The sequence below is a fragment of the Medicago truncatula genome, chromosome 2 (genome assembly GCF_003473485.1).
Source record: "Medicago truncatula cultivar Jemalong A17 chromosome 2, MtrunA17r5.0-ANR, whole genome shotgun sequence".
Lineage (NCBI taxonomy): Eukaryota > Viridiplantae > Streptophyta > Magnoliopsida > Fabales > Fabaceae > Medicago > Medicago truncatula.
In genome coordinates this window covers 25,480,434-25,494,817 of record NC_053043.1, presented here as the reverse complement: position 1 = coordinate 25,494,817, position 14,384 = coordinate 25,480,434, and the positions used below count along the sequence as shown (strand labels likewise).

General features: G+C 34.7%; 1 protein-coding gene across 1 annotated transcript; it reads right to left on the bottom strand.

Annotated features, from left to right (window-relative positions):
* Window positions 1-465: 465 nt before the first annotated feature.
* Window positions 466-14,173, bottom strand: LOC25479757 (diacylglycerol kinase 4). The gene is made up of 12 exons (XM_013587806.3): window positions 13,506-14,173; window positions 13,306-13,428; window positions 13,085-13,222; window positions 12,911-12,996; window positions 10,910-10,997; window positions 10,094-10,169; window positions 6,815-6,897; window positions 4,480-4,550; window positions 2,465-2,542; window positions 2,151-2,238; window positions 1,301-1,417; window positions 466-778 (listed from the first exon to the last, which is right to left on the bottom strand). Exons 1-12 carry the CDS (start codon window positions 13,869-13,871, stop codon window positions 620-622), a joined length of 1,473 nt encoding a protein of 490 aa, XP_013443260.1. The 5' UTR covers window positions 13,872-14,173; the 3' UTR covers window positions 466-619.
* Between the last annotated feature and the right edge of the window lie 211 nt (window positions 14,174-14,384).

Here is a 14,384-nt window from a genome sequence, read left to right as displayed (position 1 = left end):
AGTCGTTTGCTTTGACTTCTTATTTTTCTACTGATTAGACCCTTAGGCATTGTTTGGGAGTTAGGAGGAGAGGGGAGGACTTTGGAAGTATGAGATTAGAGGAAAAAAGAGAGAAATATTTAAAAAAATTTGAGAAAATGTTTTTGTAGTGAATGATAAATGAACACTCATGATTAATATACTTTTAATTTTGCAAGTATTATAACAACATATTGGATTTGAAAAATTTACAAAGACCCCCCCAAAACCCTCCTCCAATACAATTTTTCAGTTCCCTCAAATTAGGGGGATTTTGTATTATGAAGTAAACTAAACTCCTCAAAGTCCTCCCTTCCCAAAGCTCTCAATTTTGTCCACTTGTTCCTTTCTTTCTTTTTTTCCAAACCCTCCCCTCCCCTTACCTTCAAACTCCCGAATAGAGCCTTAGATACCATACAATAGTTGGTGATATCACCCACTTCAAAGTTAATCTAAAATTTTCATGATATGATAATTGGGGAAGATGTTTGAAAATAATATTTCTTTTTCTATTAAGCATAGCCCATTTATAAATTTACATTAGATCTGGTATACACATTATGAATCTCATCTATAGAACAATGAACCTGTGAAAAATGAATCAATCTCCACTAATCATGAGTGACTGGAAAGGTTCCCTCCTTATTTCCACAAATGTTGAGAAGTCCTTGCTCAATGGTTGCTTCCAAGGTTCACCATCCATTTGCATATATGCATCTTTCCACTCCCCTCCTCTTACTTCCAACCGGATAGCTGTTGCCTGAAAATCAATTAATTTTGCAATCCCAAATTATGCTAATAATAACAGCTTCGTGGCAATAGTTCTTGTGAGCTAAGCTCAGTTGGTAAGGACAATGCATAATATATGCAAGGTCCGGGGTTCGAATCCCGGCCACCACAAAAAAAAAAAGCTTTGTGGCAATAAACAATAGTTCTTTTAAATTCATTTGTTCCAGAATCAAGGGAGACAATGTCCTGGTAATCATTTAAGGCTATTACATTTATGTAGAGTGGTATTATAGGTCGGCTTTACTAGAAACGGAGTGATCAACATCAATGCATATCCAAAGTTGAATTTTCAAATTCGGATTAGCGTTTGATACATGTAATTTTGATTGTAATTGATTCAGCAGTGTTAATTTCGGTAACTAGGTGTGAGATTTTTTCCTCAGATTTTTAGAATATGTCAATCAACTATGCATCAAGGGGATACTCAGCTCATTAATTCGACAGTTGATTTGAGAAATAAGAAATTCAGCGAAAACCAAAAAGAATGTGGTACCTGAGCTATGTGCTTTGCAGAGATCAGTTCAACCATCACAAATGATGCATGCCATCCTTGCTTTAGACCAAATATTTCCAAAAGTCCATCATCAACTTGTGCTTCAACAAAGCCTCTCTAAAATTACATTAAACAAGTGTTTATTTGTAAAGATACCCGAACTTTTATACACTAACAACTAACAAATTAATCTAGTTTTTTTTTTTTAAGGCAAAGAGAAAGATATTTTAGAAGATACTATTCTCGCACAAGATGTGCAAAGAAAATACAACAGAAAAGAAAATACAACGGAAATAGAGACAACGAGAAAATTACATCAAGAAACCATTAAGACAAGACAAAAACGTGGATCGATCCACCCAGGATTTAATCAAGTAGCTTAAGTTTATATTTAGTAGGAAACATTCAATAATCAAGGAAAATTTGATATTCATCATAATGGCATTGCCTGCACATTATATATTAGCAACCATTGCAGTCAAAAAGTTTACAATGTTTAAACATTCAGACCAACAGTGAAACCGTCAAGACAATTAGACTATGATTCATAGCAGTAAAAAAAAAAAAATAGCCGTTGTTATATTATAATCAAAACAGTAATAATATAAAATTAAAACATAAAATTATTTTTCCTTGATTACAATTCAGACGTCAGTGACATGATTAGAGTAAGAGAACTAGCGGTTTTATTTTTTGTTTTGAATCAAAGAAAACTCCAGAGAACCTGGTTCATCGGGAGAAAAAAGATTAAATTTTTCCTGTGTCACAAACATATTGATTGGTATAAAGATGACAAGAAATAATGCGATTCAGCAATGTAAGATTATTAAATGAAGCAAGAGTCCCGTACCTTTTCCAAATATTCTGGTTTCAGATTACCCCATGGATTTCTTCCGCTTCCATAACTATGAAGATTCAGAGCAACTACTGCCCTTACGCTGAAAACCATTGACAACTTCATTTATAATGTGGAAACAAATAACAAAATAACAGAAGCACAAGAAGGATTATTACCATACTTGTAAACTTGAGAGTACAAGAAAAATATCAAGAAAGAATTTTGATTACAGAAGAAACACAGAAACATTAATATGCTAAACACATCTCTCAATACCAATTATTAATACACAGCATTGAAAAGCATATGATAAGAAATATATATACCTTGTAGGAACTGGAACCAGCTCCCATTCAGAGCAATTGATCCTTTTGACATGCATCCGCAGAATGTTCTTAAGTCCCCTAAGTATAGAATTATTTTCAAAAATTTTATCATTAGACAAGTAGTTATAGGCCAGTTACCGTGTAACTTACTACTGAAAACAGAGAATCAATCCAGCAAAAGGATTTATAGAGGAAATTATTTGCGACAAATCATATACACCAAACAAATTACTGGCTTTAGGGGAAAATGCAAGAGATATATACAAAGAATGTTTTCAGAAAAATAACATAACAAAACTTAAATTAAAACGATTTATTAATTTAATCACTGAATGAAGTTCCATGTGATACGAAGTTCCATGATGTGTTCCAGCCTAAAATGTAACAGTTCACTCTAGGTTGTCAATAGCACAGAATAGCACCGTGAATGTGTCGGTGCGGAGCAGAGCAACGGCTGGCCACCACGGTGAGGCCATGTTTGATGCAAACTACTCATGCGGGACCTACTGATAGAACCCACGAATTCAAGATAATGAAAAGTGATGAGCTTAAGAGCTCTACAATCTAGAGCATAGCTCCTAACCGGATAGAAATCTATCCTAACTACTCTCTAACAATATTTCTCAATGATTCTACACTCTCTCACTACTCCCTTATAAACTTAATATAATCTTCTAAAATTGTGGCCCAAGCCACTATCTAATTATTTTTCCTAAGATTGTGGCTCATACCACTAAGCTTCCCTCAACTTGTACTCCCTTCTAGAAATCATGCTTGTGTGGGTTGGGCCCAATGATTGAGTCATCAATCCTATTGGATTTTGGTGTCCTATCAGCTACACTAGACATTACAGTCCGAAGGAAGCGGTGCAGTTCATGTCCACCACAGCACACCAGACCCGCACCAGATGAGGTTATGCAAAAATCAAAGAAATAAAGGATTGTATTGCTGTTTGTGGCCCGATCTTCATTTTCCGTCCACGGAGATCTGAATTTTCCAACCTGAAGCTTTTATCTCGAGCATCGAATGCACAGAGATCTACATTTTCATATAAAATATACATCTATCACCACAGAGATCTGCATAAGGATAAAGAGGGGAGTAAAGAGAAGAATCCACATGGAAGCTCCACGGATCAAGTGGTGGCATTTGAAGGGTGAAAAACAAGAATCTTCCAACACAAGATCTTAGAGGGAGGTTTCGGTCAGGCATAAGAAAGCACAAATGATATGTGGGACAAGATGGCACAAGATATTAGAAAAGTAGCAAAAGAAACGTTGGGAGAATCACGAGGTTTTGGGCCTAGGGGTAAAGAATCTTGGTGGTGGAACGAAAATATTCAGAGTAATGTTAGAGTCAAAAGGGAATGTTTTAAAGATTGGTCTAGGTGTAAGAATGCCAAAACTTCGAAAAATTATATGAGAGCTAAGAGACTAAGAAAGCAGTGTGTGAAAGAAAGACAAGAGACTTGGACAAAGTGAAGTGTATTAAGGATGAAGAAGGTAAGATTTTGGTTCAGCAAAAGATATAAAGGATAGATGGAAATATTATTTCCACAAAATTGTTGAATGAAGGATATGAGATCTTACTGGACGCTATAGGCTAAACATTAGAGAGGAGAACCGAAATTACAATTACTATCGTCAAACTCAAGAACATGAAGTAAAAGAAGCGTTAAAAAAGATGAGTAAAGGTAAGGATTAATAGTAGTATGGTAGTGGATTGTGATCTTTCCTGCGGTATTTGACTATTTACTTTTTATGATAACCACTTTTCTACTTGATGAATTGCATTTCCTATTTATATACATGTATGAACCCAAATGCTGATTATCTTGTTATTAAGTAATTTATGAGAATAAGAAAAAAGAATCAAAAGATGAAAGAGAAAAACAAAATTTCCCACTAAGAATTTAACTTTAATACTATAGCATCGGATAAAGTCAAGAACACAAGAACTTTATGCTTTACTAATTTATCATAAAGATGAACTGCTTTAGTTGAGATACTCCATACCTTAAACCTGGTTCACTTGTACAAGGTGTGAAGAACCAACCCTGAGTGCAAGTATAACCAGAGTATATAATCTGCAACCATAATGAAAAACAAATTGATCACAATTATTTTATGGTAGGATTAAAATTTATGAAGTTGATAACTGAAAACATAACGAAAAACGTTTGAATACAAATAAATCATTAAGAAAACAAACAAATATAATTATTACCTTAAACAAGATAGCCAAATCTTGTCATGTAAGTCATTAAAATATTAGTGGTTATCGTAATTATTACATAAATCCTTTAATGGGGCATTTATTTTGTGATTCTATGACACTAATTTCATCATGTGCATCTACTCTCTGTGGTATCTGGAGCATAGAGAAAATCAACTTTAGTCTATTCATGTCTAGTGGACTCACTATTGACATGATTTGTCCCATGAAAACAATGTTGTAACTTGTTAGATATAGGACTCCTAAGGGCAGAAGTTATAGAATACTAGTATTTTATTTAATAGTATTATAAATTAGTAACTGTTACTTATGTGCAGTAATTGCTGTCTGCAGTAGTGCCTGTCTACTAAACTAATATGTAACTGCTGTAGGAGTGAGTTAGTATTATAAATAAGATGCAGAGGAAAATAAAGGTATTCATGGATTAGGATAAAGGATAGGTACGGAGAGACCAAGCTCTCGAATTCTTGGAGGGGAGAGAACCAAGACTCTCGAATTTCTTGGGATTATATTGTAATATTACTATTAGTTTATATTTTGATATCAGTTCTACAAGATGCAACAAGAGACAAGACCCGATCCAAGGAGGAAAGGAAAGAGCCAACAATGAATACTCAGCACATACCACAGCCGCTGCTATGGACGGAACCGCCTGGCATCAACCAACTTGCAGTGATTCGACCGCTACCGACGATGAGCAACACACTTGCAACGGAACGGTTGCATTTTAGCATCGCTTCAGTCGGGAAGGATCATGAGCTCAAAAGGATAAAATGGTCAGTTGATAGTGCAGTAAGGGTAAAATGGCCAATTGTTAAGGTTGGTATCTCTTTTAATCTAATGGATCAAACCCAAGTTCATTTTTGTTTGGTTTGGAAGGAATTACAAATGTTGGCTGGAAGAGAGTTAGGTGAGTTCAATTTAATGGCAACCATTGGGTTATGAAAAAGGGGATGGCTATGGTAGGTGATACGAATCAGAAGGAGAGCGACAAAGGGATGAAATGGTCATGCAATATGTTTGGTCTAACAGTAAACCTATTTGATCAAATATTGGATCAAATATGTTCGTCAACTGGGAAAATTAGAGAATTGAGATTCAGAGATGGACCAAATAAGCCCCCACCACCAGAACGGTTAGACCAACAACCGCCATGGTCGAAACCGCTAGACATCGGCTCTCCGGTGGCTGCTGCTAGTCCTAAGACAAAGTCTAGGAACAACAAAGTTCCATTGTCGGCGACTCTCTCGTCCCAAAAACCTGTCACGAGAGGACTGACAGCAGTAAGCAAATTTGATCCAGGAGGAAATTTTCCTACTTTATGTACAACGCAATCTTTCTGTTTCAAGTTATGGGACCATGGTGGACACTTATCTTGTCCTTCACCTTGAGGACAAGGTGAATCTTTAGGGGGGGAGTATTGTTAGATATAGGACTCCTAAGGGCAGAAGTTATAGAATACTAGTTGTTTATTTAATAGTATTATAAATTAGTAACTGTTACTTATGTGCAGTAATTGTTGTCTGCAGTAGTGCCTGTCTACTAAACTAATATGTAACTGCTATAGGAGTGAGTTAGTATTATAAATAAGATGCAGAGAAAAAGAAAGGTATTCAGGGATTGGGATAAAGGATAGGTAGGGAGAGACCAAGCTCTCGAATTCTTGGAGGGGAGAGAACCAAGACTCTCGAATTTCTTGGGATTATATTGTAATATTACTATTAGTTTATATTTTGATATCAGTTCCTATCATAACTCTTATTTAAGATTTCAATTCTCATTTCTATTTCTATATTATGAATACTCAAGCCGACAACCTCACCAACAAGCTCTTCTCATTTGGGGCACACGATCCCTTTCGAAAGAATTGATAAGAAAGAGATATATAAAAATGGTGAACACCAAGCTATGCTCACAAGCAATAACCCAAATTGTTTGCAAATAGGCCAAAGGATAACAGCACCAATTTGAGAACACAATGCCTAAGTTATGTAATTCATGCATATTAATTCTGCAACATGTATCTGTTATCATCTCTTAACAAAATAACCAAGTTCTAAGAAACTTAGTATATAAAAAATGCATTGAACAACTCAATAGGTTAATAGTAAATACCTTATTTGCTATTGGTCCCTGGGCAAGGTAAGGTTTTTCATTACGAAGATGATGAAAGCCATAAGCCACTTGGGCATCCATTCCTGCAAATATTTTAAACTCTGTAAATGCTCATTTATACAAATTCGTGTTTTAGAAAATATATCACAAAAAGTTTTCATAAATAATTAACACCCAAGTCAAGCATTTATCAGTTTGTTTAGAAGCATTCTCAAATTTAATTATTGAAACACAGTTTCTATTGGCTGTTCCCTAAAACGTTTAAATATCCGAAACGTTAGCATTAATTTGGTACAAAGTTATTTGCAAAACAATCTTGAGATTTATTAGATTTGTAATTAGTTAGAAATTAGTTAATAGTCTGCTGTCTGTTAGTTACTTACTCAGACTCTATAAGTCATGTAAGTGGCTTGGCGTTAACACATTCCTTATCATATCGATAACAATTTTATACATGCGTTACACCGTTCTTGATTCTAAGGTTTCTCCTCCAATTTAGTTTGGTGCCGAAGAGCTAGGTTTTAGCACTATCAGATCTGTCTTCGACTTCTTACTTTCTTCTTTTTCGGAGCCCTTCCTAACTCAAACATGATTTGATCACTACACTACGGTTGGAATAAACTATCATCTTCAATGGAAATAGCTTATTGACATTCATTTTGAAGAGCTTTTGTGCAATTGAACTTTAGAGGTTCTCTTTGCAAAGGTACCAAGTCATTGAGAAGGACTTTTGTAATATAAACATGTATCTTTGAATGGTCTATCAATTGGTTTGAAGGAGCTCAGCATGTATTGATTCAATTTATGTCTTCGTACCATGACAATCCATCACATTTTCATAACCATTTGCTTGCTTCAGAGGTTAAAAGTGGATGAATGGTTTAGGATCCTCTTAGGCTTTGTTTGAGAGCTTGGAGGGGAGGGGAGGGGAAGGGAGGGCATTGGGAGGTGGGAAATATAGGAGGAAAGGGATAAATCTTTCACATTTTCTGAAAGAGTATATTTTTAGATAATGATAAATTAATGCTTGTAATAATATATTTTTAAGGCTAAAATATGGTTTTGGTCCCTGCAAATACGTCTCGTTTTGGTTTTAGTCCCTGCAAAAAAAATTTGTTGTTTTTGGTCCCTGCAAATATGCCTTATTTTGGTTTTGGTCCCTGGCTCCACTTTTGTGATGATTTGCACACGTGGCACATGATGACTAAACCCATTTATTAGAGAAATAGTCCCTGCAAAATCTTTTGATTTTGAAAAAGGTCCCTGCAAAATATTTTGTTTTTGGAAATAGTCCCTGCAAGGACTATTTTCAAAAACAAAATATTTTGCAAGGACCAAAAACAACAAATTTTTTTTACAGGGACTAAAACCAAAACGAGGCATATTTGCAGGGACCAAAACCATATTTTAGCCTATTTTTAATTTAAAAAATGTTATAACATAGGTTGAATTTGAAGAATTCATATAAACCCTTCAAAACCATCAAAACCGCCCTCCAATACAATTTTTGAGTATTATGAAGAAAAATGAACCCTCCCTTTTAAAGTAATCAATTTCTTCCACCTGCTCCTTCCTTTTTTTCCAAAGCCCTCCCCTTCATTTCCCTCCAAACTCGCAAACAAAGCCTTAATTTCTCAAAAGAATTGAAGGTCTCTATTTGGAGAGAGAAAGACACGGAGTGGTTTAAATTTTAAAGAGAAAATAAATGATAAAAGAGTTAATCACTATTAACTATTCACTTTCGTTCCATCTGCTCTCCAAATGGAACCCTCGGTTTTATTTTAATTTTGAGAAATGGAGAAGATTTCCACTCGTTGTTGATAGTTCAGATATTTGGATAGTTTGGTCAACCATCTCAGAAGGTATTTGTGAATAATCCTCTGTTTTTTTTAGATGAAAAGTTTAGGTGAGTTGAGCTCTGAGGGCTCATCAGGGTCAGGCCAGGCCTCAAGGCTCAACGAGCGCTAAAAAATGTACTCACAGATCACCTACCCAATAGGCTCTCACATTGGAAATGGGAGTTGAACCCATGACCTTGTGGGTGAGTCAACTCCTCACCAATTGAATCCTCTTTAAAGACATATACATATTGCTACTGTTTATTGGAGAAATTTTTCCTTAAGCTTTTGTCCATGGTGTTTAAGCATTGGTGTGAACTTCTGCCTTGATGATTAAGCATTAAAACCTTGTTTGGTTAAGCATCACATTAGGCTTCTACTCTTCATGGTTAAACTTTGGTGGCTTCTTCTTCTATGAAGGTTAAGCATGGATTGTAGTTTCTGGTTTAGTGATTGAGGTTTTGCTATGCCTTGCAAGTTTGTGTTGTGATTATCTTTTGTTTGGTTGTAATTGAGGCTTATATTTTTCCTCCTTATTCTTAGCAAGCTTTAGGTCTCATCAATACTGATGAGATGGAATGCATTGAAAACAATGTGGAGTGATCACCAAACAAGTGAAGCATTAGGTTGATGACAATGAGGCAGGGCTGGAGGACAAAATGAAGGACAACCACGAGATATAGACTGACAAAGATGACCAAACAAAGCAAATAAAGGACAGAGAATGGTAACATAGTTTTAATTATGCCCAATAGCACTTTAAATATCTTTATTAAGTGCACATAGATGAACATGAGCACAATTAGAAAGGAAAAAAAAATACAATTTGAGATGAAAAGGTTCTAATTTCTAGTGATGAATCCTAATGGCAAGAATAAAAAGTTTTTGTTTTCAAACAAATTGTACTATATAATCTTAGAGGAGTGTAAATGAGGTTAGGTAACCAAATAAAATGAGGGAAGACTCCTACATTAATGTTAATGAAGATGGAAAACCACACACATACAAAATAACAAATTCTTATAACAATTAACATTATTCTAAGGGTTAATAGTGCTTTATCCATGTAATCTTGGTCATTTCCAGTTTTCCTCCTTTAAAATTTTATGTTTAGTTTCCGTCCTTATAATTTGAAGATTTCTGATTTTGGACCTTCATGAATTTCGACTGTACAAAATCGATGATATAGCAGGGGGTAAACCGAAATTTGAAGATTTTACGGGGAGCACAAATTGTCATAAAGGTCCAAAACCAAAAACTCTTCAAATTACAAGGACGAAAACTAAACAAAAAAATTTACAGGGGGGAAAACCGAAAATGTCATATATTACAGGGGTAAAACACTATTAACCCATATTTTAAATGTGCTCCATAGTATACTCATGTCTAGTAAAGATCCAATTGAGGTTGAAAAATATGACACTACTAATGTAGAAAGTACCTATGCTAAAGTAATTGTAGAACACGCCTTCATAACATATAACTTTCTCAGGCAGTTCTCCCTCAACTTCTAAGCCCTGCAAACATAAGAAACGTCATATATTTAAACAATTCTAACAAATTATATAAAGAAAATTTGAATGTAAAAAGCATTAATACCAAACTCAATCGACATTCTACATCAATAACATGCAAGTAGTACGCTGACTCAGTGATACGAAATTAAGAATCGTTGTGTCTAGTCTGTGCAATTATATCTCCAATTATTTAAGAATATTTCAAATGATTATTTTTGTAAGCACAATGCGGAAATCACAGTTCAGCAAGAGAACTGGAAACATAACTCAAATGAAAAAATACTGCTAGTATCACAGAACTGTTCATGAGATGACTCCTCAAAACGCTGAGTGGTAAAATAGTAATTGTTTTTTACTTGTAAATATTGTAGTTAGTAAAGATGCTGATTTTGATGAAGAAATCTCATAGAAGTGGAATGTCTCTTTGAGCAAAACGAAGCAAGGGTTTGCATTCGCCATGCTTAAAGAATCCAACAATGAAAAATATGGAGATATAGGTACCCCTCTCCACTTACACATCCTTGAAAAGATTATTCTTTCACCTAGCTAACCTAAAAAGTCTAGAAGAATAAGAGTTCTACTCATTAACAAAGATGACATCTGACTTTAGGTGTGCATTGCCAAAGTCATAAGCTCATGGAAACATTACCTTTATGACCTAAGTAATTACAAAGAAATCTATCCAACTAATAATATAGCTAGCTTAAAATAATACATGGCATAAGAAATTAGGTCACAACCTCATCAAGAATGAACTCTTCTGTCTGCTTTAGAGAATAAGGTGGTGCCACAATTGTGCCTTCTGGCATTGAAAGTGAAACTCGCCAACTGCAATAAAAGATTTACAGCACAAATGTTATACTAAATTGATGTATTAATTATAAAAGTGTTTAAATTAAGGTTGCTGTCATGATCGTGATTGCAATTGTGAGGCAATTACAAAAGTTAAAACAAATAGCATGAAATTATCGTTGCTGCATTGAAATTATGAAGGGGTTAAACTAAAAGTTGTATACCTATTGTTAAACATTAGAGATATATTAGAACGAACAGAACCGAATTAAAATTTATAAGCATGTAAAATGAAACTACATATATTTATAGAAAACATCCATTTTAACATAGATGAGAAATGGATTTTTAGTTTATTATTGACATATTTTCCATGCAATTACCATAAGACATGTAATGGAGTTTCCATTTAATTACCATAAAACATGTGATGCAGAAAACCGGCTCATTTAAATTAGTGACTTCATATATCCACCAACAAAAGAAAAGGTTTAGACAAGAAATGAAGTATCAAAATTTGAAGGAAAAAAAATCTTGAAACTAGTTTAATTTGCAACTATCAGATCAGGTATGCTATAGATTTGAACTGATAAGCATTGTTCAAGTGTATCTTGTTGTATTGAATTTATAAAAAATTATCATTATAAATAGGAAAATTGTGTGATAAATGAATAATCTTATTGCCCATGATATAGCTCAGCAGGTTGGGACATTGCAATATGCAGGGGCCGGGGTTTGAATCTCAGACTCCCCACTTATTCATCTTAGAAAGATGAAATTTTGGCCACTAGGCTACTTGACAAATAATCTGCTTCACAATTAGAAAACAATGTAAGTTTCTTAATTTATCGATAAGTTAAAGGATTGATTCAATTCTTTTAATGCTAGAATAAAAAGTAATGAAATCATAGGAGGCTTTAACAAAATATTGAATATTTAAATGGAAACTAAGAATGTTAGTTTTTATCCAGTTAAATTCAGGTACATAATACTCAATAATTCAATGTAATCAAATGAAAAATCATAAAGTTAAACACGACTTAAAAAAAGATCCATCATGACAAATTATTTTTCCAATAACCACATAGCTATAAGAGTCCTTTATCAAACAATGATGTGATCCTAAAATTCTCTCTTTTGACAAGAATAATAAAGTCATTGTGGAATAAAGGAACCAAATTAATTTTGGGTTCAATGTTTTATTTTTGTAGGTCATGATATCTCTTGTTTTGGCTATATATGGAGCTCCTGATGTCCGTTTGAGGTGATCTTTAACTCGTTTGAAAGCTTACGAAATTCTCTAAATTTCATCTGTTTGACTCAAGAGCAAATTCGGAATATTTAATGGTGTAAAATGAGTTGTAAGCTGAAAACGTGGTTAAAGTGAGTAAGCTGAAGAATTAAAGGTGGTGTTTGTGGAATTGTAACGTCTATAAATAATAAGCCTTCACAAATCAATGTGAAAATCAATATGTAACCTCCTCATCCATTGATTAGCCACAACTTCGAAGATCCAATTAAATTGTAACCTCTCTTGTAATAACTAGCCACCTAGGAGTTATAACACTAATTATACTATGATTGTAAGCTTTTTAGCATCCTAGCCTATTTCCTATATAAAGGGGGCGAAAATAATGAAGAGGACAAGTAGAATTTTGATAAAAAAAATACACTTTGTGTGTTGTGAGAGCTTTGTCTCTTTTTCGGTTCTGGATTGAACCAAGTTTATCGAATCTTATCAATGGCTTCCTTACCATTGTGGCGATTCCTCAAGGCTTAGCATTCCTTCTTGGATTGGAAGGGAATGTGACGCATTCTTTACCATTTCTTTCCCCAATTTCATCTTTTTATTTTACTTTTATTCCTATACAATTTCTGTCCTTCATCAACACAATTTCTGTTCTTCATCAAGGGTATCAGCATAAGAAAAATGATACAACAATGCATACCTATCCAAACGACAAATTGGACCAATACTAGCCTTGTGAAGAGTTCTCTTAATAGCCGCTTTCCATGCAAATGGAAATGAACCACCCTTATAATGAAATATGAATAAGAAAAATCAGCATAATAGACAACATTCATTAATTTAACACAGTTTTTCTAGAGTTATAAACTCTTACCCAACCAAAACACCTAGACAGGTCATTTCCTGTACCAAGTGGTATGATTCCAACAGGAGGAACTGGTTCCCGACCTTGTTTGTTAAGTTCAGTGAGACATCCTAAAACCCAACCAACTGAACCATCACCTCCCGCAACCTATAAAGCCAACTATAATTGATTCATTGAAAATAGCACTATTTTAAAAGATACCATTATGAAACAATCATTTGTGAACATACCATTATCCTTATTCTTTCGCGTGTTTCTTTCGCACAAGTGTCACCAGAAGCAGCCAATGCCTCCAAGCAACCTAAACCATACTGGAGAAATTCACGAGGATTCACATCTATTACATCAAAAACCTGCACACGAACTTCAAATCAATCAATCATAGTATAAAAAAGAAACAGAAAGTAAAAGGTGAGTGAGGAGCACGTACCTGTTCCTCACTCATGAGATCCTGGAGCCTCTCCTTGAGAACGGGACCATGGCGACCGCCACTACGGGGATTAATGAAAACAACAATGGGCTTAAGAGGAGCAACGGCGGCGCTTTCCTCGGCACGAATGAAGCCAAAGCCAAACTCGCCTGCTGTTGGATCCTTCAACCGGATTGAATCACGCATTGATATCCGTAGATACTGCGGCATTGTGAGATTCCTCTTTAGCTCCTCCTTGTCGATGCGCTGACCTGAAATGCCGCATCCTCTTATCGAGTCGACAATTGAGGATCTTGCAGCTGCTAACTTGGTCGCATCTCCCGTCGTTGTTGTCGACGACGACGATGACGATGATGGTGAGTCCATCGTTTGATACACTGATCTAATTAAGAAATGCGCGGAATGTGTTTGATTGATTTATTCAATGAGTTTGTTGAAACGAATAATGTAAATACATGATGATGATGATGATGATGAATCCATGTAATTGTTTGATTGATAAGAATGATTAAGATGGAGAAATGTGAAGAATTGTATTGGTTTGTTTGTTAGGAGATTGAATAATGGTGGAAACAAACAAACTGGGTTGGCCTCGAATGGCGAATGGAGGGAGGTTACCGTTTGCGTTCGTTTCTTTTCATTTGTGGAATTGGATGGAAACGCCAATAAATGTAAATACCCTCCCTTTTCTTCCTTAATTACCAAAATTATGCCTGCAATATAAATTTATGCCACATTATTTTTTTATTTTACAGAATTTACATGACATATTTTCTTAAAATTTAGGCAAAAATATATACGTGGTCATTTAAGTTTAACTTTTATGGTCATTTTTTCGTGATACATTTTGTTTGCACTATTAGACATTATGCATTCGGT